At 51.8% G+C, this 25,348-nt stretch overlaps 1 protein-coding gene across 5 annotated transcripts in view; it reads left to right on the top strand.

Annotated features, from left to right (window-relative positions):
• ILF3 (interleukin enhancer binding factor 3) overlaps positions 1 to 24,605 on the top strand; it is a 31,036-nt gene extending 6,431 nt beyond the window's left edge. Inside the window, exons 2-20 of one of the 5 annotated variants that reach the window (XM_028088782.2) lie at positions 5,472 to 5,569; positions 5,945 to 6,174; positions 6,332 to 6,509; positions 8,545 to 8,692; positions 10,126 to 10,217; positions 10,606 to 10,701; positions 11,375 to 11,486; positions 11,907 to 12,004; positions 12,572 to 12,683; positions 12,792 to 12,902; positions 13,200 to 13,399; positions 13,798 to 13,965; positions 14,423 to 14,548; positions 14,632 to 14,808; positions 14,906 to 15,059; positions 15,201 to 15,254; positions 18,648 to 19,013; positions 19,912 to 20,040; positions 20,641 to 24,605. In XM_028088782.2, coding sequence (XP_027944583.1) covers positions 5,567 to 5,569; positions 5,945 to 6,174; positions 6,332 to 6,509; positions 8,545 to 8,692; positions 10,126 to 10,217; positions 10,606 to 10,701; positions 11,375 to 11,486; positions 11,907 to 12,004; positions 12,572 to 12,683; positions 12,792 to 12,902; positions 13,200 to 13,399; positions 13,798 to 13,965; positions 14,423 to 14,548; positions 14,632 to 14,808; positions 14,906 to 15,059; positions 15,201 to 15,254; positions 18,648 to 19,013; positions 19,912 to 20,040; positions 20,641 to 20,777 — 2,691 coding nt within the window. In that variant the 5' untranslated portion in view covers positions 5,472 to 5,566 and the 3' untranslated portion in view covers positions 20,778 to 24,605. Of the gene's footprint in view, positions 1 to 5,471; positions 5,570 to 5,944; positions 6,175 to 6,331; positions 6,510 to 8,544; positions 8,693 to 10,125; positions 10,218 to 10,605; positions 10,702 to 11,374; positions 11,487 to 11,906; positions 12,005 to 12,571; positions 12,684 to 12,791; positions 12,903 to 13,199; positions 13,400 to 13,797; positions 13,966 to 14,410; positions 14,549 to 14,631; positions 14,809 to 14,905; positions 15,060 to 15,200; positions 15,255 to 15,701; positions 17,086 to 18,647; positions 19,014 to 19,911; positions 20,041 to 20,640 lie in introns of those variants that run through there. The other 4 variants (XM_028088783.2, XM_028088781.2, XM_028088785.2 and 1 more) reach the window with 4 other exon arrangements.
• Positions 24,606 to 25,348: the final 743 nt, after the last annotated feature.

The raw sequence follows: 25,348 nt of genomic DNA, 5'->3' as shown, positions 1-25,348 counted from the left end.
TCTGCCTTCGGCTCAGGTCATGATCCCGGGGTCCTGGGGTCGAGTCCCGCATCGGGCTCCCTGCTCGGTGGGAAGCCTGCTTCTCCTTCTTCCTCTCCCCCTCCCCCTGCTTGTGTTCTCTCTCTCCGGTGTGTCTCTCTCTGCCAAGTAAATAAATAATATCTTTAAAAAATAAAAAATAAAATTATTTTTCACGTGTCCTTGATGATGTCAAAACGTACAAGTTTGTAGAGTCACTAAAGAGTAGCATGTGTTTATCGCTTCACTTCACACTCCAGGATAGGGTAGCTCCAGAGACGGGGAAATCAGGAGTGGGGTTTGGATCCTTGTAAATTTCAATGCCTAATTCCTTCAGTCTCTTAGATGAACATCTGCTTCAGGACTGTTGCCCAGAGTTGCTGGAATAGCGGTAGAATTTCGTGAAATGTCCTGGAAGGGGCATGGTATCTACTCTGGAAGATTGGTGGGGCCATACCTGTTAGGATGTTGCCAGTACACTCTGTTCATTCATTCTATAAATGGTTGTCGATCCACACATGCTAACTTGGGCGTGTTTTTTTCTAACAGCAAGTGCCACATATGTCATATTCTAATTAGCAAGAGGTCAGAAATGTGGTCACCACATTGCAAGCAAAAAAGGTTTTGTGGCTTAAACTTCTGTAACTCTGCATGCTGTGAGTGGGCTGGATTTGAGAAGAAAGAAACCTGATCCCTGTTAGAACATGCCCAGCCACACAAAGTTCATGTTTAAAATTCTGATTCTTCACTCTCCAGCTGTTCCTTGCTTCGGTTTCCTTTCGGAGAAGCTGGACTTGTAAAAATCAGGCTTCCTTGTGCCCCATTTTTGAATCATAATGGTGGTTGCAGGGCAGGGGCCAGTGGAGTGTTGCCACTAGGTAGGTGGGTGTTGTGGACTTCTCACCAATAGTGCTCTCTGCTAAAAATCTCGAAAAGGAGGTTTCTACTTGTGCAGAAGACCCCTATGTCTGTTCATGAGATGGATCCCCTGGTATTCAAGACCAGAGCAGCTGGCTTCTGAAAAGCTGGCTTGGATGACCGATCTGGGTTCACATAGAGACAACGAGGCCAGATTTGCTGGCCTGCAAAGGAGCATTGTCTCCAGTTTTTCAGCATTTGTTTTAGCTCAGATAATTCGTGCTCTTACTCACTTTGTGCCCGTGAATCAAGAGGGATCACCACCAAGGCCTGGTCTAAAGGAGCAGGGCTCTGGGGGTGAATGTTCCACAGATGGGGGGCCAGGTGTGGTGGTCAGGGCCAGCCAGAGCCCAGTGAGTCTCTTCAGGGGTTCCTTCTGGGGCCTGCCTCTTGGATCAGAGGAAGATCAGGTGCTGCAGCTGGCTGCGGCAAAGGCACACCCACGTTCAGAGTTTTAAGGGTGAAGGCAACAGATGGAAACCTACATGCAGGACAGTTGCTGAAAGCAGGTGCATTTGGAGGCTTGTGTGTGTCCTTGAGGTACTTTTGGTGGGCTCATTTCTTCTGACGCAGTATCTTTTTACCCATTAGTAGAAGAGTGATTTTCTACTCCCAGTTTCTCTTTGTCAGATGGCATTTATTTTTGGTTGAGATGCCCCACCTCAACTGTGGGCAGGCTTCAGTCCCTCTTCACCATTTTCAGAGTAGGGAGTTGGGATACAGACACCTCCGTAGTGGCAAATTAGGGTTTGGGGTTTTTATTAAGTATCGTTATGGACTCAAGCTTTTATGTACATTTAATGTGCTGAATCAATTTTGGTTATATGTTTATAATGTTTTATTATGAAAATTTTCTAACATACACCAAAGGTGACACAATTTTACAGTGAACAGTTATCTGTAGATAAAGCCTCGGTTCTGCCATTAAGATTTGACTATGGTTGTTTGTTTGTTTGTTTGTTTTTTAAAGATTTTATTTATTTGACAGACACAGCGGGAGAGGGAACACAAGCAGAGGGAGTGGGAGAGGGAGAAGCAGGCTTCCCGCGGAGCAGAGAGGCCGAGATGTGGGGCTCGATCCCAAGACCCTGGGACCATGACCCAAGCTGAAGGCAGACACTTAACGACTGAGCCACCCAGGCGCCCCTGTTTGTTTTTGACTATAGTTTTGTCTCACACATCTCTCCATCTGTTTTGGTCATCCTTCAGTCCACATATATTTATTCATGCATTTACTGGATGTCTCTGACCCTATAATCCACTTTATTCTTATGATGCATTTCAAAGTAGCAGAAACTTTCTGTCTTCTGGGCGCCTCGGTGGCTCAGTTGGTTAAGCAACTGCCTTTGGCCTCAGGTCATGGTCCCGGAGTCCTGGGATCAAGTCCCCCATCGGGCTCCCGGCTCGGCGGGGAGCCTGCTTCTCCCTCTGACCCTCTCCCCTCTCATGCTCTTTCTCTCTCTGTCTTAAATAAATAAAATCTTAAAAAAAAAAAGTTGCTGTCTTCTATGTAAATATTAACTAGAATCCAGTGTTTATTCATAGTTTTTTTTTTTTAAGTAACGCACACTTCTTGAGTATACCATTCAGTTTTGACCACCGCATACGCTCAACCCCTACAAAGGTGGAGACTGTGACCATCACCTTGAAAGCACCCTACCCAGGTGTCCCTGCCATCACCTGTGTAAGGCAACTGCTGAGCAGTTTTGGCTGTTCTAGAACTTCATACATATGGCAGCATTTTATGTTTGTTTTGTTTTTTGTATTCCGTTGCTGCAAATGTAGCTGGTGGGAGCCTTTACAAGTCAACTCCTTGTCCTTTGGACTTGCATTAGTGTCTGAGCGCTTCCTTGCTTTCTGATCTGCAAATGACCAGGCTCACACAGTTCCACGGTGAGGTGCCGAATCAACCATTTCTCTGGAGAGCTCCTTTTAGAAAGTTAGACAATGTCAGGTCTGTAAAACCCAGAATGAAAAGGTCTTAGCCTTCTGAAACCTTGGTTTAAGCTCTGTTGTTTTTAAAATCTCTACATTTGATGTTTGTGGTGGAGGAGGAGTGTAGTATGAAGAGCTGGTATGTGTTCGGTGGAACGCTGGCTCCTAGCGCCTTGTTGGGCTTGGAAGGGAGGAGTTTCTTCTCTATATTGTGCCAGCCAACCAGGTTCACGGGGGCCAGGCGCTTGTCTGACATGTCTGTCACCGTCCCAGCAGCCAGCCCTGGCGCCTGGTGTGGAGGAGGTATATGCTAAATACATGTTGAGTAAATAAATAAGGTTTTTATTTTTATTTTTTTGAAGATTTTATTTATTTGACAGAGAGAGAGAGACAGTGAGAGAGGGAACATAAGCAGGGGGAGTGGGAGAGGGAGAAGCAGGCCTCCTGCTGAGCAGGGAGCCTGATGTAGGGCGCGATCCCAGGACCCCGGGATCATGACCTGAGCCGAAGCCAGACGCTTAACGACTGAGCCACCCATGCGCCCCTAGGTACTTTTTTTTTTTTTTAAGATTTTATTTATTTGACAGAGAGACAGCGAGAGAAGGAACACAAGCAAGGGGAGTGGGAGAGGGGGAAGCAGGCTTCCTGCCGAGCAGGGAGCCCGATGCGGGGCTTGATCCCAGGACCCCAGGATCATGACCTGAGCCAGAGGCAGATGCGTAACGACTCAGCCACCCAGATGCCCCCTAAATACGGTTTTTAAACATCAGCCTTCTTTATCAGATTGATGAGGTTCCAGCATAGATGCGGCCAGGAGTGGGGGCTGTTTAACATGGCCATATCACCAGTAGGTTGGGATTTCTCAGAGTCTGCTTCTTGGCTTAGAACTGGATATCTGAGCATTGCTTAAATTTTTAGATGACCTGCTGTGGCTGCACTTTAGTTAAGAGTATGTAAGTCTGTTCTCCAATTAAAGTAAAAAGTGGATTGGCAGTTTTCAGACATCACAAGTGAATCCCAGCATACCCGTCTCCCATCTTCAACAGCTATAAGCACTTTGCCATCCTGTTTTATCTTTGCCCCCATCCCCACTACCTGACTCGCTGGAGTGTTCTAGAACAAACACCACGCGTGTACTTTCAACCGTAAATTTATCTTAAATACGTACCTAACAGGTAAAGCATTCTTTTTGAATACAATCTTGATATCCTGTGTTCCTAACTGAATGAATGGGAGGTTCTTCATAGAGGATGCACGTTGTCACTCATTGTTTAGCTCCCAGGGCAACCTGGCAAATGGAGATCTTGTTGGTAGAAGTTGGTGCCATTATGAAGAGTCCATGGGGTTTGTGCTGCATGCTTTCTGTAAGTTGACTTGTTTAATTTTCACTCCTCTTGGCAAGGGGGGGGGTGCGCATCCATGTCACAGGTGTAGAAGGAAGCTGCCAGGAAACTTAAGGGCCACATGGCTAGTGGCTGGGCAGGCAGGGTTTCAAGCCCAGGTGTGTGCGGAAGCTCCCACTTGGTGGTGACCGAGTGGTTCATCAAGGGCACGTGAATAGCTGAGCCCAGAGATTGGCCTCCACTCTTCTCCCCACCCCACCAGGCATAGTCTTGACCCCCGCTTGTGTGTAGCTCTGCAGGAATATCACCTCTCATTCCACCTTTCAGTTTTACAGTTCTACTTTGAAACTTACAAATTTGCAATTAGATTGTTAGGTAGTCCTGAAGCATTGTGGGAAATTCTTCTTTTGGCCCGTCATGTCCAAGTTTGTTCTTGAAGCGTGTACCTTCCCAGGGGGGGCCTGTTGCCCTGGCTGGTAACTGACCAAGATCGAAGGGGCTGTGTGGTTGGATGGGATGGGTGGATTCATCTGTTGTGTATTACTGTGATGGTTTTTTTTGTTGTTGTTTACTCATTTGGAAGATTTCAGTGTGGACCAGACTGTTCGCACAGAGTGGGAATTGAGTAGGTTGTAGTCAGCATGTTATTTAGAGCCCAAGATGGTAATTAACAGCTGTGCTTGTCCTGAAGACTTCTGTTGCGCACTTGAGGTTCTCGGCCTCTCCAAAATGGAACCCACAGGTGTGGCCACGTGGTGCCGTGGTTACATCCACCTGATGTTTCAGAAGGTTCTTGCCTTCCAGTTTATAGAAGCTCCTGTCTCATGCTTTCCTTCCATTTTTTTTATTACCCTCAAAGACCAGAGTTCCTTCCGTCTCTTTTCCTTGTCCAAACACCAAGAGTTTGCTGAACATTTGTATTGTTACCTTTTATTGGAGGCTCATTTTTAATTTTTTTTATATTTGTAAAAACTGGCATACTTTGCATTAAAAAAAGATGAAGAAGATGAAGTAGAAAGAGTGGGAAGTTAGAGTTGGCTTCTGAAACCAGCTGTTTTCATTTTTAGGGGATTTTGTAATTTGTTGTTTTTACCTCAGCTTAGCAGTGGTTACTTGGAAATAAAGATGTGCCCTGCTGTGTTACCAGGGCCCCTTCATGTGGCTGTACCACTGTCTTTTGTCCTAGTCAGTATCTGGCTGCTAAAATTCATCCATCTATGAAATACTTGAAACTAAAAAGGTTTTCTGATCTTATAGATAGTTGAAGTATTGATAACACCAAGGAAATCTGTCACAATTTGAAAAGATAAGCAAACATTTGATTTCCAGACACTACAGCAAAAGAAGTAAAAATGGTAAGTTTTTTTTAATCATACTTCTTTCTTTATTCGTGTTCAGAGATGTAGCATTTCCCCAAGGCATTTGATTCTCATGTTTTTTCATTAGACTTCTTGAATTATAAAATACTACTACATGGTGTTTAAGAGTTCACACGTATATACGTACAGACACATATAAAGTTGAGTGTGTCCCTTTTCTCTCAACTGCCTCGAGAATGAACAGCTGTTCCCTCTGGTTGTCCTGCTTCTCAGATCTTCAGTAGTGGTTGTGTAGGGGGCCTACTTTGACACAAATGATAAGGCATAATTCTGAGTGCGGCAGCTTGAAAGATGAGTGGAGGGTCGCTTGATGTCTCTGCAAGGTTTTTAACTGAGTGTTCACATTTCCAGCGTCCAATGCGAATTTTTGTGAATGACGATCGCCACGTGATGGCAAAGCATTCTTCTGTTTATCCAACCCAAGAGGAACTGGAGGCCGTCCAGAACATGGTGTCCCACACCGAGAGGGCTCTCAAAGCCGTGTCTGACTGGATAGACGAACAGGAGAAAGGCAGTGGCGAGCACGCGGAGTCCGAGAATGTGGATGTGCCCCCAGAGGATGAGACCAAAGAAGGGGCTGGGTACGTTTGAGGTTTGGGAGGGTGGGGATCCTTCCTAGAGAGTCTGGCCAGCATGGGAGTGAGCATCTCCTTTTCTAAGTAACTCCAGCCTTTCCAGGGCCTCTGGGTTCTGGTTGCACGGAATCCCTCACTGAGCATACTTTGGTGTGTCCCTCAGGGAGCAGAAGACGGAGCACATGACCAGAACCCTGCGGGGTGTGATGCGTGTTGGCCTCGTGGCAAAGGGCCTGCTGCTCAAGGGGGACTTGGATTTAGAGCTGGTGCTGCTATGTAAGGAGAAGCCCACGACCGCCCTCCTGGACAAGGTGGCTGACAACCTCGCCATCCAGCTCGCTGTGAGTGTGACTGCCTCCACTGGGTGGGGTCAGGTCATGCTTGTTGAGGATGGCGGGACAGAGGAAGAGAGGCCCATTTGTGCTGTGCACTAGGAGGCACGCTACAAACCCCCCCTCGCACGTGCTTGTGCATGCCTTACCCATAGGTGATGGGCAGGATGCCGCAGAGCTGCTAAGGTCCTGGGACGGTGCCTGATTGAGTGAGATGGGCCCAAACACTGTCAGCCAGGAAAGACTCGGTGCCTACCATGTGGTGGGCTGCACTGTTCGGGGCTGCACTGAGCTAGAGCTCTAAATCCACACTCAGTGGGGTGGATGGGCGGGTATGTGGATGGTTGGATAGAAGGTGCAATGATGAACTCTTCCTCCCTGATCCAAAACTGGACATAAGAACTTTTTATAAAGCCAGTTTATTTGTTTCATTACGAAAGTGTTGCGTAATTAATAGTCTCTGACATTTCTTGAGAATTGACTATACCAGACCCTAGGCCAGGTGTGCTGTTTATATGTGTATCATTTTCTTCTCATAACGACCCCTGGAGAGAGGATTTTATTGTCTGAGTATTTTAGGAGATGTGACTAGGGCGCAAGGAGCTGAGTGGTGATCCCAGGATCCCTGGTTGTAAGTCCTGGGGTTTTAGGACCTCCATGCGTCCCCACCATATGCTGCCTCCTTGGGACACATTCACCCTCAACTTAGCAACAGGAGTAGCAGAAGAATAAAGTAACAAAACAAAACTAAGAAATCGCATTCCTTAGGGAAAGGCGCTGTTCATTTTCCTATGTAAGCAAGGATTTTTTTTTTTTTCCCACATGTAACATAATTTGGGATTTAGGGTAGAAGTCAGAATTGAAATGTGGAGCTAATGCAGTTCAGTAGATACTTCTGGAGAGGTATATTTCAGGTGAACGAAGCCTTAAACTTTTCTGTTTTGGTGGTAATTTTATGTTAATTTTAATCCATGTCTATCAAAAGTATATTCGTTGATGAAAATTACGTTGCTGTAAATGTTTCTAAAGGGAAAGACATCTTTTGTAGAAAGTCTTTAAAGAAAGATACAAATAAAGCGTGTTTTTATTGATTCAGATTAGTGGTTTTTGACTGGGGCGATTTTACCCCCCACAGAGGACATTTGGCGAGTTGGAGACAGTTTTGGTTGTCGGGGGTGGGGGGGAGTGGGGCGCTGCTGATCTCCGCTCGGTGGGGGCCGGAGATGGCTGCTCAGTGTCCCGCAGGGCGGACGCTGGCCCTGCAGTCCAGAAGGTCCCTAGTCCTTAGGTGGAGAACAACCCCAGCTTAGATCTTTCAGTGTGCATTTGTCCTCCCCTCAATGTGATACTTCCTTTATGTTTTCCCTAACAAAACCCTTAAGAGTTTGAATTTTCCTCATTAAGGCACATATAAACTGATACACAGGAGAAGGCAGAAGCCAGGTGAACATCCTTTTATAGACACGTGCGTTTGCAGCAAGCACATGCTTTTCTGTGTGTGCGTCATGTGATACAAATTACCTTACTACACTTTTTCTTCCCACATTGATGGCTGCTCACCTGAGTATGGAAACACCAGTGGTGGATTCCGCTCTGCTGGGGGTTGTATTTGCACCGTGGTGTCTGTGTAAGCCTCCTGCAGCCTGGTGGCTTAGGTCTTGTCAAGAAGTCCATTTTAAACATTAGGAACCAGCATCTGAATGAGATGAAGTGACTTGCCCAGAGTTACCCAACTACCAGGCGACAGAATGAGGATTCACACCCTTGTCTCCTTCTCCCAGCCCCTGAAGTGTTACCCATCGCATTGTAAAGCTCCCCATGAAAAATGACTTCTCTGTGCAGTTAGAGACCTCCACTCTGGAGTACCCAGAAAATGGCCAAAGACCTGGTAGGCAGAAGGGAGGTCCTGATCCCCTAGATGCAGGAGCTGCTGTCCCGTCACCCTGCAAGAAGCTGACGTGTGCTGTGGTAACCAGCGCGACAGAGCTTTTGATTGCCTGCCTTGAGGAGGAAGTGTGTTTGAAAGTCGCGTTCTCTTTTGTAGGCGGTCACAGAAGACAAGTACGAAATACTCCAGTCTGTTGACGATGCTGCGATTGTGATAAAAAACACAAAAGAGCCTCCATTGTCCCTGACCATCCACCTGACATCCCCCGTTGTCAGAGAAGAAATGGAGAAAGTATTAGCCGGAGGTAGGGAGGCTGAGAAAGGCCAGCAGGACTGTGGAAACTTGGTGTTCCCTCGCCAGGCAAATGTGCTATTCAGTTTTAGACTGCTTTGGTAAAAGGCTGTCGGTGTAGTTTTGACCACCTGTAGACTCTGAGATCACATCTCCCGTTCAGTTTCAGTACTTGGGAGTTTGACAAAACGGTTGCACTAAAAGTGAGTAGCACTTTTCATGGAGGATTGCACCATTTTTTGTTTATCTGAATCCTTGAGTGTTCTCATCAGTGTTAAACTTGGTTTTTCTGTTGAGCGTTCTCTGGCCTTGGAAAAGTGTGTCCCTGGTGATTTTATGGCTTTTAAATTCTGGAAGGCAACCAGATGGTTTCTGCATGAACATCACGTTGGAGTCGTGCAAACAGCTTGTGTTGCAGCAGAACCGAGGGCTGCTTCGCGTGCCCTCTTCCAGGGGCCGCTTCTATCAGCTGCCGCGATTGAAACGCAAGGAGCCGGTACAGAGTTTTGGATAAAGTTGTAAACGGTTGTGTGATTTGCAAACGAAAACCTCAGAGGCTCATAACACTTTTCGTGATTCAAAGGCCGCCAAGGGCCCCTCCTGTGTCTCTTCTGCGCGGATGGTTTTTATCGGCGCTCTCACACCGCAGAGCGGAGGTGACGCGGAGCGGAGGTGACGGTCGCAGGCCTTATCCAAACCCCTGACACCCGGGTGGCGGCAGTGACAGCTCTCCAGTTCTGCTGCAGCAGAGGCTCACACCTTGCGCTCTTGTTGCTATTCTTTGATTACCTTTGGTTCTGATACCTGATTCCAATTATCGATTTAGGGACTCTGGACCTTTGACCAACAGGACTCTCTCTGTCAAGGGCTGGGGCTAGGGCAGTCCCGCCTGGTGGGCGGAGGTGGTCCCCTTTGCCGCAGATGCCTCAGGGGATGGCCGTTGTGGGAAGCAGAGAGGGAGTTCATTTCCACTCCCCCCCCCACCTATTTTGGTGCTTTTGTTTTTGTTTTTTGGGGGGTTTTGTTTTGTTTTTATTTTTATTGGTTTTCTTTTTTTTTTCTTTTTGTTTTTTTGGGGTTTTTTGCTATTGAAATTTTTAGCATAGCTAATTTATCGGGAGATCATGGGGAGGAAGCAAGGTAATTGTCTATTAGAAGATAGGGTCCACCTATCTGTCCCCTCCCCCCCATGGGATGATTCCTTTTAGAGTAACTTCCCACTTTTGTTTTTGTTTTTGTTTTTTTTGGAGGGGCCTCCAATTTTTACGATCTCCTCAGGGCAGAGTTAAATGCACTCTAGCTTCTCCTTCCCTGGTCTAGGGTGGAGATGACTTTGAGATTCTGGGAGCCTCAGCTGCCCTTTAGGAAGCTGCCACATCCCCTTTCCACCTGACAGAAACCCCTTGGTCAAACTGTACCTTGTCTTCTTATTCCATCCATGAATAGAAACGCTATCAGTCAACGATCCCCCGGACGTTCTGGACAGGCAGAAATGCCTTGCTGCCTTGGCGTCCCTCCGACACGCCAAGTGGTTCCAGGTTTGCATTTTGTTCTTCTATTTGTCTTTTGGTAGAGAATTCCTAAGTTTTAACTTGGCTAACTTTCACCATAAAGTTTCGGTAACATTGAAGATCGCCGTGCCGAACTTAGCACCTGCAGGCGTGCAGTTGCTAACGGAGCACGCATAGACAAATTTGACGTCCCCAAAGGAGGCTTGTGACTGAGTAGGTGGGCTGCTGCTGCTTTGTGCCAAGAGTAACCTGTTCTCATCCACATGGTGAAACTGCTGCTGACCACACACTTGATGGTCTTGAACGTTCACCATTTACCCTTGACAAAGTAGCACCCTGAGACTTGTGTTTTTCATGTTTGCCTTGTGTTTAAGGGAGGTTCCTTGGTATAAAGAGCCTGTGCTTTGTTCTCTAGGCCAGAGCCAACGGGCTGAAGTCGTGTGTCATTGTCATCCGGGTCCTGAGGGACCTGTGTACCCGCGTGCCCACCTGGGGTCCCCTCAGAGGATGGGTAAGGCACCTTGTAGCTATGGCCACTTGAGGGTCAGGTGTGCAGAGATGTTCTCCTATATCCCAGGAATATGTTACGATAACTGGGCTGGAGTGGCCCTCTGGGGTGTGGCCAGTGCATCCCCGTACTAGCCATTTATTGAGCAACTACTTTGTGCCACACCCTGGGTGGGGGATGAGAATTAGAACAGGACGGCCATCCCCATTCTGCCTCCCTGGCCATGGTGGACACAAGCTCAGCCTAGGGAGGGGGCTGGCCAGGTAGCACGTTTACTGTGACACTGTTCTCCATGAAGAAGAATTTTTGTAGCTGCTCTTGGACACGGGTCAGCAAAGTGGGGCCCATAGGCCAAATCTGACCAGCTGCCTGTCTACGCCCCGTAGTTATACGGTTTTTATATTTTTAAGTGGCTACATAATAAATACAAGTATCTAGGTAACCGCTTCAGCTTGGTCTCTTGGCTCACATAGTCTGCAGATTTAATGTTTGTCCCTTTAAGGAAAAGTCACCAAGCCGGGCTGTAGTTGTCCTGATTCGGTTTAGCCTCAACTTGTGAACTTGGAGGGCTTTGACACCCCTCCCCCCCCAAAAACACACACACATAGTGACAGCTCCTCAGTGTCGGCTGACCACCTCCTAGACACTGGAGCTAACTGTCCCTCTTGCCTTTCAGCCCCTTGAGCTTCTCTGTGAGAAGTCCATCGGCACGGCCAACAGACCAATGGGTGCCGGCGAGGCCCTGCGGAGAGTGCTGGAGTGCCTGGCGTCGGGGATCGTGATGCCAGGTTGGGGCCTTGTGCTTTGCAAGTTGCAGGGAAAGGACAGGGTTTGAGGCCCTGAGGCCACTTCCTGGCGGGTCCCCCGAGTGGGTTAGGGCAGCAGCAGCCCCTTGTCCCCCTAGGGCTGAAGCATGTGACTACCCTCTTGCACCATCATATCCAGCCCTGTGCCGGCTCCGCAGCTGTGACTCAGGGCGGATCCGGGGCAGTGGTGACCCACTCCCACGCGAGCTCCTTGCTCTGAGACACGTGGATGATTTATCTCATGGGCTGGACGCCGAGTGGGTCACCGAGCTCAGCGTGTTTTCCAGAGCTGGGTGTGGATGGGGCGTGGGGGGTAACGCACCTGGTTCCCTCAGGCAGCACAACTCTTCCAAGATGCTAAAAGATAATCCTCTGCATATCTTCCTTGTTTCCTGCCTTCAGATGGTTCTGGCATTTATGACCCTTGTGAAAAAGAAGCCACTGATGCTATTGGGCATCTAGACAGACAGCAACGGGAAGATATCACACAGAGTGCGCAGGTATAGTCACCGCCATTGCCACCGTGAGCCCTTACCCAGTCTGTAATCACTGGCTTCCAGTTCCGTTACTGGGTATTCTCAGGGTAGCCGCTGGACTCATAGGCTCAGGTTGGGGACCGAAGGCGAAGGGATTGTGCCTGATACAGGGCGCCCCAATCTGGGCTGCTTCTTTCCCTTGGCGCCACGCGTGGTTGTCGCCTGTTCCCTCAGCCTGCTCGAGTGCTATTTTTGGACACCGAGTGCAGTGGGGAGATGTATTTGCAGTGTGCACTGCTCCAGGGTCCTTCCCTTGCAGGCCCACCACGTGGCTCCGTGTGGCAACCAGTCCCCAGGTTGGGGTCTCCTGTATTCCTCTCAAGGGGGGTGGTCACAGGCTGGCCTTCCCCCACAGCAAGGTTGGGCCCTGGCAGTCGGGCCCTCCCCTGGCTGTTGGGGGACCCCTTGCTGTTGTAGGGGAGACCGTTAGCAACCCCCTCAGCTCCCACCCCTTCCAGAAGGCATTAGTGAGCGCACACTCCCTGGCGGGGAGCACAGGGCGGCTGAGTCAGGTCCTCTTCCCTCCTCCAGCATGCCCTGCGACTTGCTGCATTTGGCCAGCTCCATAAAGTTCTGGGTATGGACCCTCTGCCTTCTAAGATGCCCAAGAAACCAAAGAATGAAAACCCAGTGGACTACACAGGTAAGCACGCCACGGGGGCCCAGCCCCAGGCTGGTGGTGTCAACGTGGACTGCTGGCAGGAGCACAGGAGGGATTCTCAGCCTTTTCTCTTGTGCTCTCTTCTTTCAGTTCAAATCCCCCCCAGCACCACCTATGCCATTACGCCCATGAAACGCCCGATGGAAGAAGATGGGGAGGAAAAGTCTCCTAGCAAAAAGAAGAAGAAGATTCAGAAGAAAGGTACTAGCATTTGTTTCTGGTCCTTAAGTGTGTTTTTCTTCTGGCTCAGTTAAGAGTCATCCCAAAGTGGTGAGATGCTTGCTTTTGCCTTAATTTTCTCAGACAGGATATTGCAGCCTGTTGTTAAATGATTGTTGTGGGGGCTCTGGAACACAAGTTGGGGTGGCTATGCTGGGAGCAGCGTGGGTGAGGCCTTGGCCAGCGTGGGCTCCCAGGCCACCGGGCCATGCAGCAGGAGGTCATCCGGGGAGTGCTGACTGACAGTCCCAGAACAGTGTCGGGGTTCTCTCTCTGTAGAGGAGAAGGCAGAGCCCCCTCAAGCTATGAACGCCCTCATGAGACTCAACCAGCTGAAGCCAGGCCTGCAGTATAAGCTGGTTTCCCAGACCGGCCCGGTGCACGCCCCCATCTTTACCATGTCAGTGGAGGTGGACGGCAGCTCATTCGAGGCTTCCGGACCGTCCAAGAAGACGGCCAAGCTGCACGTGGCTGTGAAGGTAAACATGGGCAGGGTCGGGCACCCTGTGCTTGTTCTTTGCACAGCAAAGCGCTTCTGCATCTTGGGCTCCTATGGAGCTGTCCGAGGCTATCGAAACCCTCAGTGAGGACAACTCAAGGCTTAGGGAGGGTGTGTGAACACTGAGATGAGATTTTTAAGTGTCTGCCAAGTCACACATGGAAGAATGGCTTCGTCGTTGTGGTTGACAGGCAGAGTCCCCAAATGTAGCTGGGCAGCAGGGTTTCGGGGGATGGGGGAGACAGCCTCCAGTTGCTGGCTGCCACCCTAGGAGCCTCTGATTTAGGATCCTGGGGAATGGGCGGAGATCTTCGTAGATGACCCTGGTGCTAAGTCCCCCCCCCTAACTGGGGAGCCTTGCGGGTGTCCCTCCTGCAGGTGTTACAGGACATGGGCCTGCCTACCGGCGCAGAAGGCAGAGATTCCAGCAAGGGGGAGGATTCCGCTGAGGAAACGGAAGCAAAGCCGGCTGTGGTGGCCCCTCCGCCTGTGGTGGAAGCTTCCTCGACCCCCAGTGCTGCCTTCCCCTCAGATCCCACTGCCGAGGTGAGCACATGGTGGGGGCCGGCGTGACCAACGGGATGCCGCAGGCAGCTCCGTGTCGTCTGAGCATGGTTACTGGTTCTTGTTATTCATGCCCCCCCGCCAAAAGAGTAGCTTCCAGTCCAGGGGCCTGCACGGGGAGCTGGGTGTGAGCCTTTGAGCCACCACCAAGAGGGCCCTGCTGATGCTGACCCAGCGCCCAGGGCTGCAGTGGGATGGCCCTCGGTCAAAGACAGGCCATGCCCCAGAGATGGGGTGCGGGTGGAGGCAGTCCTGTTGCTGGGAGGTCCTCAGATGACTTCCAGACGCTGGGAGGCGAGGGTGGTGCGGGACAGCAGGGAAGATGGAGTGGAGGGGCCTCTCTCATGTTTGGGGGGCAGCTGCCCTCCTCCACGTGCCGGAAAACCCTTAGCTGAGTTTTTTGGTTTTCTTTTCTGTTTTCCCTGAGAACGTAAAACAGCAGGGGCCGATCCTGACCAAGCATGGCAAGAACCCTGTTATGGAACTTAACGAAAAGAGGCGTGGCCTCAAGTATGAGCTCATCTCCGAGACCGGGGGCAGCCATGACAAGCGCTTCGTCATGGAGGTGAGCAGCCAGCTCCCCAGGAGAGCACTCCTGCCCCAGGGGGAGGCGCCGGGCCACCCTGACCATGCATCTGTCCTTCCTAGGTCGAGGTGGACGGACAGAAGTTTCAGGGTGCTGGCTCAAACAAAAAGGTGGCAAAAGCATATGCCGCTCTTGCCGCACTAGAAAAACTGTTCCCTGATGCCCCTCTCGCCCTGGAAGCCAACAAGAAGAAGAGAGCCCCCGTCCCCGTCAGAGGTGGACCGAAATTTGCTGCTAAGGTAAGCAGTTGGCCCGGCCGTCTCTGGCCTTAGCGCGAGTTCTCCTGTGGTTGGAGTGTGAGGTGAACGCCCCTCGTCTCTGTTCTGTCCCCTGCAGCCACATAACCCTGGGTTTGGCATGGGAGGCCCCATGCACAATGAAGTGCCCCCACCCCCGAACCTTCGAGGGCGGGGAAGAGGAGGAAACATCCGAGGTCGAGGTCGAGGGAGAGGATTTGGTGGCGCCAACCATGGAGGCTACATGAATGCTGGTGAGGACCCTTGCCTTGTGTTGTCCCCGTGGACCCTGCTTGCTCCCTGGAGTGTGCGGGGCCCCTGGGGTCAGGCCAGGACGGCGGGAGAGCAGGGGCAGGCTCACCTCCCAGCCCTGTAACCCTGTGTGTTCCTTCCAGGCGCGGGCTATGGCAGCTATGGGTATGGAGGCAGCTCGGCGACAGCAGGCTACAGTAAGTGTGTGTTTCTCTTTGTCTGAGGGTGGGGAGAAGCTACAGTCTAGCTGCCACGCCTGAGTCAGAACAGGGCGGCCCACCAGCAGCAGCCTCCCTGAGATTTAGGAGTGGCACGCACCTCTTCTCAGGGATTAGGGCAGACGATCCTCCAGCCCCGTCCTGCAAAGTGTAATTTGTTCTTTAAATGTTAACACACATATTTGTGTGACTTGAAATTTTCTTAAGAGTCAGAATTTTAAATTTCTCTGCTTTAAGCCATGCGAAGCACCAATCCTGTGATGATGCTTTTCCTGACAGTGCACAGCTCTTGTCTTGAGAAGGAGCCTTCATTGGGGGGTTACAGGAGCAGAGAAATCTAAAACATGAATTTCAAATGTGGCGCTCTGTGCCATTTTTCAAAAGAATTCTAATTTTTTTTCTCTGCTCTGTCTCCCCCTTTTGTAGGTGACTTTTTCACAGACTGCTACGGCTATCATGATTTTGGGTCTTCCTAGAGCATCTAAAAGTATTGCACACAAAATCAACTTTTTACTCCAATTTTCTCGAACTCCAAAACCCAAAGTGTCCGTGCTGTGCCCCTGTGCTTCACTGGGTTTCTCAACCGTGGCTTGTCACCGCAGCTTGTCTGAAACTCTTAGCCTGCAGAATTTAAGACAATGGCAGTTTTTATCGTGATTTGCCTTTGAACTTGGTCATATTGAAGTTCACAATAAGTGGAAAACAATTTTCAGAGAATGCATTTTTGTGCAGAATTGCACAGAATTCTAGAGCCAGCGCTGGTCAGCATCAAGGCAAAAGCCCACCTTTGCTTTTTATGGAAAGCATTACTTTATTTAAGAGACAGATAATGATGCATTTTAATCTACCTTTGTCTTAATTTACAGCAGGTTTTGTATGAATTTTTAACCTTTTAACAAATTCCCACATCTGGTTGATGCCTTTGACAGTAATGAAAATGATTTTATCACATCTGAATCCAGAGCAACTGGCTTTTTTTTTTCTTCTTCTTTTTTTTTAAATAAGCTTGTAAAACGTTGGGAACATTGGGAATTGTACATTGTGCTAAGTTAACCTCTCCCGCCTTTTGTAAATGCTCTGGTGGGTTTTGTTTGTGGGTGTGGTATTTTGTGGCTGGTTTAGTTAGAGGTGAACTCTCAAAGGTATCAAAACTGTGCTTCCATTATTAGTGCAGGAAACAGACAGGCTTTAAGGGAGAGAGAACGTGGAATTTTGCAAGTCCTAATCACAGCTGCAAATGCATGGGATTCTAGAGTTTGTTTTAATGGGGCTTTAAAATAATTAAGCAGAAAGACTTAATACGCAGCCCAATTCTTCCAGTGAGGACCCAGTGCTGCTGGGTATGCAGCCATGATGGATTCCAGAAGGTCTGGAACCTTCTGCCCTCTCACCTTTGGGTGCAGGCTGGAGTTTCTGACTTCTACCTGTGCGCAGAGGCACACGGAGGCAATAGCATTCTTCACTGAGCCCCCCGTTTCCCAGTGGCAGTCCCTTTTGGAAAGAGCACGGTTGGGCTCTGGTCAGCAGTTCTTTGCAGCAAAGCCTGCCTTTGCATTGACTTGCAAGATTTTGCGTTTTTTCAGGCAAAAAGTGGTCAAAATGGTTACTATATAATTTGTTCCCAGAGGTTTGAAACATTCAGTGAAACTTTTTAAAACTTTGCATGATGTATTTTTTTTTTTTTAGAAAGTTATTGTTTGAGAATAATGTCTTTTTATACCAGGAAATAGTTATCCTGAAATGACGTTGAAAACTTCTCCTTCCCTTTATTTTTTTTTAATCAATACATGTTAAAGTAACAAGTCCTCAATACTTGGCGTCTTCATTCATTCCTGTGCTTGAGGAGGGGCGCTGAGGTGCTCAGTTTAGGCCGTGGGGCAGCTGAGGTGGCGGGGTTCTGAGAGGGGGTCTGAAGAGGACTTCCTATCCTCCAGCCTCCTTGCCAGGCCTTCGCATGTTTGCTCTCTCGCATTGTGGACCATGCCCTTTTCCTTGGTGTTTTGGCTTTGTGATGGGGGCGGGTGGAGGGATGGAGGAGGCCACCTGAAGAAAATAAACTGATGTCACAGATCAGTTTTATCCAAATCATTGTTCCAGCAACCCAAGACCTAGCAGTATGGGGTGCACATCTCCAGCGGGTGGGAGGCATGGGATGACTCCCAAATTAACTCTACTCAAAAGACGGGGGAACCCTTGGTGCTCGATATGGGAAGGAAGGTGGGCTGTGTGGGAGTGTCCCCTCCCCCTTCCACCCACCCTGGGCACAGCGGGGTAGCTCCAGGCCGTCTGTAGACAGGCAGCACCAACCGGCGAAGGCGTGCCCACAGGCCCACCTACCTGCTCCGCCAGCCAGGAGCCCCAATGCCCCCGTGTGAGCGCTGGGAATTGTCTGCTGGGCTTGGGAGCCACCCACACGGCCTGGCCTCCCCTTCCTCCCACCTCACCTTCGCTGACCCATCCCCCATCGGCCCACCTGAGTGTCTGGTGGGGGCAGGGTGTGGACATACCTGTCTTGTGGGATGGGATCTACACGGAGGACCAGAGGAGGGTCTTAACTGACATTCTCAGCTTCGGGGTCTGAGAATGTGGTGGTCTCCCTGCACGCTTGTCGATCCACGCTCGGTCCGCCTGCCCCTGGCAGCTGTGCTGGGAACAAAGAGGGGCCCTCTGGGGGGCCATCTGCGGCTGTAACTGGAGGCCTGGCCTGGATGTTTGGATCCCAACTTTTTAGCCAGCCTCCCCATGAGAATCACTTCTTAAGTCCTACGTTTGCACCAGTCACACCAGGGAGACGCCCCCAGGTCATTTGACTAACTCTCCATTTACTCCTCCAAGAGCCACATCAGACCAGTTGTTCGTCCAGGAGTAACACCAGTTTCCAGGGCCTTGTTAAAGAGCATTCCTTGGGGTCCCCCAGGCCTATGACTGCAGAGCCTCGTCCCAGCACAGCAGGGGGGAGGTGGGGGTGGCCGGCTGCTTTTCTGGGGCTTTGCTTTCCCTGTCACCGTCGGGGACATCTGGGTAACAGCTAGTCATGAATGTCATCTTGCGCTCGGAGCTCATCTCATTGTAATGTTGACATCCGCTGCAAAAGCTGCTGTTGGCGCGCTGTCCTGCCGCTGCTTGGCAAAGATCCATTGTTGTCATCAGCTGATGGGGGAGTGGCGCTGAAGGCTGGACCAGCCCAGACCAGGCTGCTTTAAGGATTGGAGCCACTGCTCCTCGCTCTCCTGCCTCTGGCCCTCTGCCCTGGCCCCCGGGCAGCGGGGCTTGTGGGTCAGCCTTCAGGACCCACAGCTGCGACCTTCCCTGTCTTTGCCCTCCCCCGTCTCCCCCCCCATCCTCCGCCTGACCCGCTGCCTTCCTGTTTAGGTCAGTTCTACAGCAACGGAGGGCATTCTGGGAATGCCGGTGGTGGCGGCGGCGGGGGCGGTGGTGGCTCCTCCGGCTACAGCTCCTACTACCAAGGCGACAACTACAACTCACCGGTGCCCCCGAAACACGCCGGAAAGAAGCAGCCGCACGGGGGCCAGCAGAAGCCGTCCTACGGCTCGGGCTACCAGTCCCACCAAGGCCAGCAGCAGTCGTACAGCCAGGGCCAGTACAGCAACTACGGCCCCCCGCAGGGCAAGCAGAAGGGCTATAACCATGGACAAGGCAACTACTCCTCCTACTCAAACTCCTACAGCTCCCCCGGGGGCGGGGGCGGATCAGACTACAGCTACGAGAGCAAATTCAGTGAGTTGGCTTCCAGGGCCCCGAGGCCTGGCCGGGGTCCGGGCCAGCGGCGCACCCCGTGGAGTGTCGGAAGTCAGCCTCTGCCCTGGCCTCTTGCTCAGGGACTGGAAGGAAGCCGGGTGATGCTGGCTGCCGGGCGGGCTTTAGGGAAATCGTGGAGGCAGAGTTGCCCTGGCCCAGAGCCTTGCCGTTCCCTTCCTGTGGTGTTCTCCGAAGGCCGGTCTAGCGGAGGCCCCTGTGCCAAGGAAGCCTGTGGGTTGAGGCTAGGGCACAAGGGTGGAGTCTGTGAGTCGGGGCCAGCTGCTCTGCAGGGAGCTCTGGGGATGGGCCCTGGAGACAGCCTTGCCTCCAGTCCCCCAAAAAGCCCGAGTCACTTCTCTGCTGCGCCTCTCCCTCCCCCTCATGCCCACACCCAGCAGGCTGCAGCTGAGCTGGTGGCCGAGCTAGGAAAGCGTAGGTGGGCGCTTGTTTTCTGTGATGGGACACTGGTCCGCAGGCGGGCCAGGGATTTTAAAGAAGCCGTTCTCTCTGTGTGGGGGGGCCAGGGGACACTGGGTGCCTGGTGGCAGCTGGGTGGGAAGAGAGGAAGCTGCCGTGTGGTTCCTGAATTGCTGGGAAACTTGGGTTGGAGGAGTAGGTCGGAAGGCAGGATGCAACTGGGTGTCCGAGCTTGGTGAGTAGGCTGACCCAGGGCACAATGACCTTGCAGGGCTGCAGCCGGCCCCTGGCAGTCCTCAGGCAAATGAGTGTGTGCCAGATTGAAGCAGACGGGACAGGGAGATTTGTAAAGGCCCATGGTCTCAACCTGCCACTTCCAGGGCCATAGCACGAGGATCCCGGACCACCCCAGCTGTGTCTTTGCCAAGGCCCCTTAACCACGCTGTCTTCTCTCCCCCAGACTACAGTGGTAGTGGAGGCCGGAGCGGCGGGAACAGCTACGGCTCAGGCGGGTCGTCCTACAACCCAGGGTCACACGGGGGCTACGGCGGTGGCTCTGGGGGCGGCTCCTCATACCAAGGCAAACAAGGTGGGCCTGGATTGGCAGGTGGCACAGTATGGGGGGGTCCGGTGACAGGCATCGCCTGGCGTGGACAGGCGGGTAGCGTAGGCAGGGCTGCGGTGGCACCTGCCATCTGGCTTCCATGTGGGATGAGAACAGGAAGAGAGACACGGGCACACGGGCTGAGGCATACCTCCAGCTTCTCGGCTTTTCAGAAGCCAGACATCCAGATGATGCCTTGGTCTTAAAATGATGGCACCTGTATGGAAAATGCTCACAACACCGAGGCCCAGACAGCCTGCTGTGTGGTTTCTGGTTCAGGGGCTTCAGGCTCAGCCTTGTGCTCGGGCAGCCCCCAGAGACCGCTCCCGCTGCCGCTGTCTGTACAGGACAGATCCCCACCGCTTACAAACCAGGGTCCGGTGGTTCCACCTCACAGGGTATCGGTGACCACCAGCCCTAATGACCCAGGGAAGGCACTGAGCGAGAGGCCGTGCCCGTACTGCTCCCCTGCTGTGGTTTCACGAGCGGACACAGCGCGGCTCGGGTGCTGACCGTGGTCCTGAGCTGTGATGGCAGGGCGAGCCCCGTGCTGCTCCCCTCTAACCCCACTCCTCTCTTCCCTAGGAGGCTACTCGTCACAATCAAACTACAACTCCCCGGGGTCCGGCCAGAATTACAGCGGCCCTCCCAGCTCCTACCAGTCCTCACAGGGCGGCTACGGCAGAAACGCAGATCACAGCATGAACTACCAGTATAGATAAAGCCCCCCCCGAGGGGTGAAGATTTGTACCTTCTGCACTTACCCCTCGTTGTAAGATTCAGTTTTATGCATCACAGTTAACATGTCAGCTGGCCTCCAGGCCCCCTCCGCCCCAACCTGTCCACGTTGCTGTGTTGTGAGGTGCAGCTGGTCACTGCCGTGACCCGTCCTGTGACCCATATTTAGCCGTGTTTGGGACTTCCATGTCTTCAATGGTTTGTTAGTTGCCATCACAACTTTGTCCGAGTAGAGTTTTTTGAGTTCTTGCAGTTACGTATCCCTCTGTCTATTTACAATTGGTGTTAGTGTTAACTCAGTTTGTCTTTAAATAGCTACAGAAGGGATACATCATCTGTTAATGCTTTTGTGAAGTGAGTTAAACGAGCTTTCTGTATTTTAATGCTTTAGTGTTTCAGTTTTATAAGTGAAGATTTTATTTTAAAAACCAGTGGGAAAGAGTGGGTTTTTTTTGTATGTCTGGATCATTCAGGCAGTACATCTGAATTAAGCTGAATGTAGACAAATAAAGAAAAAGAAAACTCTGTGCCCGTCGTAGGCCTGGGTGTCTGACCCACCGGCAGTGTGATGGGCAGGTTCCTCCACTGTTCCCGGCACGGGAATGCAGGGCGGGGGTGGCAGGGCAGTCCCCTGTCACCAAAGGGTCCAGCTCCAGGCCTCTAGATGCCTTTACTCCAAGGTTGGCTGGGGCCAGCAAGCCGGTTACATTGGGACCTTGTATTCCTGATGGTCTGCAGAGTGGCTTACGAGAGGCCCAGGCTGGTGTCTGGGGATTTGCTCACACAGTTCCGCATGCTTGCTTTCCTGCTCCATGAGTTCTGGTGTTTTAAGTGCAGTTTCACGTCACCATGGAGTAAAATGTCCTGGGTTTGGTAGGTGTAACCTGACTTGAAAAAGGCCAGTTGAATCTGGCTAAAGCACCCCAAGATCTGGGAAACCCAGCCACAGAACCTTCCCATGTCGGGATGGCGTGGTTTTGTGTTTCCAGCAGCTGCAGCCTTCCTGGTGCCACCCCCGCCCACAGGCTCAGAGTGCCCAGTTGGTTGGGGTTCTTTGTCGTGGCCCAGCCCCGTCCTAGCAGGTTTCCCTGGAGCGGTGCTTCTCAATTCCAGGCAGTTTTGCATTGTTTGGGGGACATTGGTCACCTAGTGGGCAGAGGCCAATGATTGCTACTGACTGTTCTGTGCTTAAGTGTCAGCTGTGTGAAGGTGAAGGAACCTGCCCTGAGAGCAGCGCTTTCCAGCTCTGGCCCTGCCCTGGCGGGGGGCGGGGGGGCGGAGTTGGGGGGCACCCTGACGGCCTTTGCCTGGGCTTCAACTCTGTCTTGGAAGAGCCTCTTGGGTGAGGCCTGGGGCTGTGCCTCTGCAGAGACCCTTCTCCTCTTGCCGCCTCCCTACCGTCTCTCAGACCAGGCACCATTTGAGTTCTGAACCCTGCGAAGTCCCTTGGCCTCCTGTACTCGGTTAACCATAGCCTTTGGAAGAAAATCAAACTATTCTTGACTCAGAACTCTTCAGCTGAGGCACAAAATCCAGTGTGCCTTCACAGGATGAAGCTTTGCTTTGGAGAGGTGAAAGAAAGGTGTTCTGCACTAGACAAAAGAAAACGCTGGAAGAATTTTGCCTTCTGGAGCAGAGGAGGACTGAGGTGGCCCGACTCGGGGAGAGGGAGGGCTGGTATGACGCCCACCTGAGTGGTGGTCCACAGTGCGAGCCTTCAGGTCAGCCTGCCGCAAGCTGGGGTCCCTTGAGTGTGTGTGCGCACACGCCAGTGGAGATGAGACAGACCTGAGGGATGGGTCCCAACCCAGAGTTTGATGAGATGTGACACGTCCATGACCCATCGTCTCTCCTAGACACTTCCAGGGGGCTGGGACAGAGAGCCCCTCGAGATCATTAGGACCTTGTGTTGAAATGAGAAGACATGGGCTGTGGATGGAGCCTGCAGCGCTCAGAAACCCACGGGAAGGAAAGCCCCACCCCGCCTGCCAAATACCTTCAAGCTGTGGGCCTGTGTTCTTGGCACGAGTCTCTCCTCACCACCAGTTTCCAAAGCGCTGACCACCACCACGTTGAAGTTTCTGAATGCAGGCCCTTCACAAGGGCAGGAATCTTGAAGAAGGCTGTGGAAAGAACTCCCAGGCATTCTTGAAGTGGAGGCCTCAGGGAGCTGTGACTTGGTGCCACGTTCCTCTTTTGAAAAAGGGTGGCTCCCTGGGTGGCTTGTCTCGGATAGATGCCTGTCTCAGTCCCTGGGCCCGGCCTGAGCGCTCCCCAAGCCAGGGCAAGTTTTGTTGACCTGAGAGACATTCATTGTCAAGAACAGAGCAGTATCGGAGTAGGATCTTTCCTTGTTTCTTCCAGCTTCTGGTGACTTAGGGCATTCCTTGGCTCATGACAGCTTCACTCCAGGCTCCGCGTCCTTCACAGGACCTCCCTGTGAGCCTCTGTGTCTCAGATCTCCTTTCTTACAAGGACACCAGTCATTGGATTTCAACTCCACCCTAATCCAGGGTGACGCATCCCGAGATCCTTCATATTCACGGGTATCAGCAGTTAGGACTTGGGTGTACTTTTTGGGGGAACACTATTCAGCCCACTAAAGAGTTGGGTGAAGGCTTTTTATCCCATGCTGCTGGCACAGCCCTGGGAGGTTGTCAGCCACCACCAGGATCATCATGTGGTCAGCACGGCGACCTGTCCCAAGGCGACAGCTTGTGAGCACACATCATTTGGCACCCTAACTGCTTGGGGACCTCGGTGCTAATGGTACTGTGATGCAGCTGGTCAGCAATAGTATCGCAGCCTGCAGGACCTGCTGTCCCAGCAAGCTGGGTTCAAGAAGGTGTGGCTGACGCCGTGAACATGGAGAAGACCTGGGTGCTGGCATGTCATTCAGAGCTAACCAAGGTCTTTCCAGGCCTGTTGCCCTCCAAGCGCAGGAAGCCAGCCTGGAGGGGTTCTCACTGAGATGCTTCTCCAGGTCCTCCTTGGCCAGGGACACGGTGGGCAACAGAGATGCCTCAGGCCACATGCTGCCAGAGGAGGGTGTCCTGCGTCTTTCAGTCACCAGCAGAGATCACCAGGAGCATCAGCGGGAAGAGCCAATGGCCCACATGCTTACTCAGCAAGTTGATCAGGGTAGGGTGCTTACCTGGTGGATAGACCATGAGGGTCAGTGACCCAGGAGTGGACACCACCCCAGAGGCCTCAGGATGCCTTTGGAGGGAGGAAGGGAGAAAGACCTCGTGACTGAGACAACAGCTGGCCACACGAGTGGTGGGCCGAGATGAAGTCAGAGGGGCAAAGCCTTGCAGAGAATTCAGCTGATCCCATAGGGGAGGTGGGGGGTGGTTGAGACCTAGGGCCAAAGGGGGCCTCTGAGCAGTAATGTAATGGGACACACATTCAGGATTTTCTCCCTTCTACATTGAGCAGAATCACTAGGGTCCTGGTTGTCCCTGTGGGGGTGGGGTCCAGTCTGACCTGGAAGTCGACACCCAGTTGCTTCCACTCCGGCAGGGAAATGTGCACTGTCCCTCTGACCCCTGACCATTGTTGTGTAGTCAGCCAGGCCTGTCCCACCCCGAAGGACTGACCTGGTCCCCCAGGCCTGGCCTTTTGCAGCTGGGCTCGGCCTCAGGATGCAGTCTGCAGGTGTGAGCCCCACATGGTCTGTGCCCTTTGCAAGCCTATCCTGAGACTTCTGGACACAATTATGGGCCACACACCAGCAAGCCTTCTTGGCCTGGATGCTCATTCTAACCCATCCCAGAATAAACGGAAACTTCATGTGTTCATCGTTTCATTCACTCCACATGTATTTATTGGGTGTTGCTTATGTATCAGTCTTGTACAGGGTGCTGGGAACATGAACCTGGGTCCTGCTCTCATGGAGCTTCCAGGTCCCAAGAGAGCCCTGTTCCATTTTGTGCTGCAAGTGTCAGGGAAGGCTTTCTGTGTTTTAAGAAAGGACAGTTAAATCGGAACCAGAAGGTGTGTTAGGGTGAGCACAGGTTATGCTGCATGCATAAAAGTTCAGCTGTGTGTTGGGAATGGACTTCAGGCAGCTGAAGTCAGGCGGGTGAAGCATTCTGGTTGTAAGATGAGAAGTGTGGCTGGATGTCATTGGGGGCCAACCACTACAGGGCCTTGACAGCTGAGCCTTGGAGTTCTAACGTTTATCCTGAGGGCAGTGGGGAGCCATGGAAAGATTCTGAGCTGTGGAGAACCCAGGCTCAGTTGTGCTTCAGAACAATCTTGGCTGTTGGGCGGAGAATAGTAGGTGTGTGGGAGAGGAGAATGCAGGCCAGGTGATCAGCAGAGACTCCTGGAGCATTTGAACTGAGGTTCAGGGTGATGTAGGCCATTGAGTTTATTGGACTAGGTGAGGAAACTGCTCCCAAGTCTGAGAGGGGTAACACCTACATGTCCCAGACAGGGCAGATGGGCCCAGAGAGGGGCACTGCATTGCCTCAGTCCACAAGAAGTAGAGGGCCCACAGGCACTCTGCTCTGGGGTTGGGAGACAAGCAGAAAAGTCTAAAACGCCATGG

The sequence above is a fragment of the Eumetopias jubatus genome, unplaced genomic scaffold, assembly GCF_037043125.1.
Source record: "Eumetopias jubatus isolate StellerSeaLion01/CBP00866 unplaced genomic scaffold, mEumJub1_p1.0 scaffold_1, whole genome shotgun sequence".
Taxonomy (NCBI): domain Eukaryota; kingdom Metazoa; phylum Chordata; class Mammalia; order Carnivora; family Otariidae; genus Eumetopias; species Eumetopias jubatus.
The sequence above is the reverse complement of the archived record's forward strand: the minus strand, read 5'-3'. Positions and strand labels throughout refer to the sequence as shown.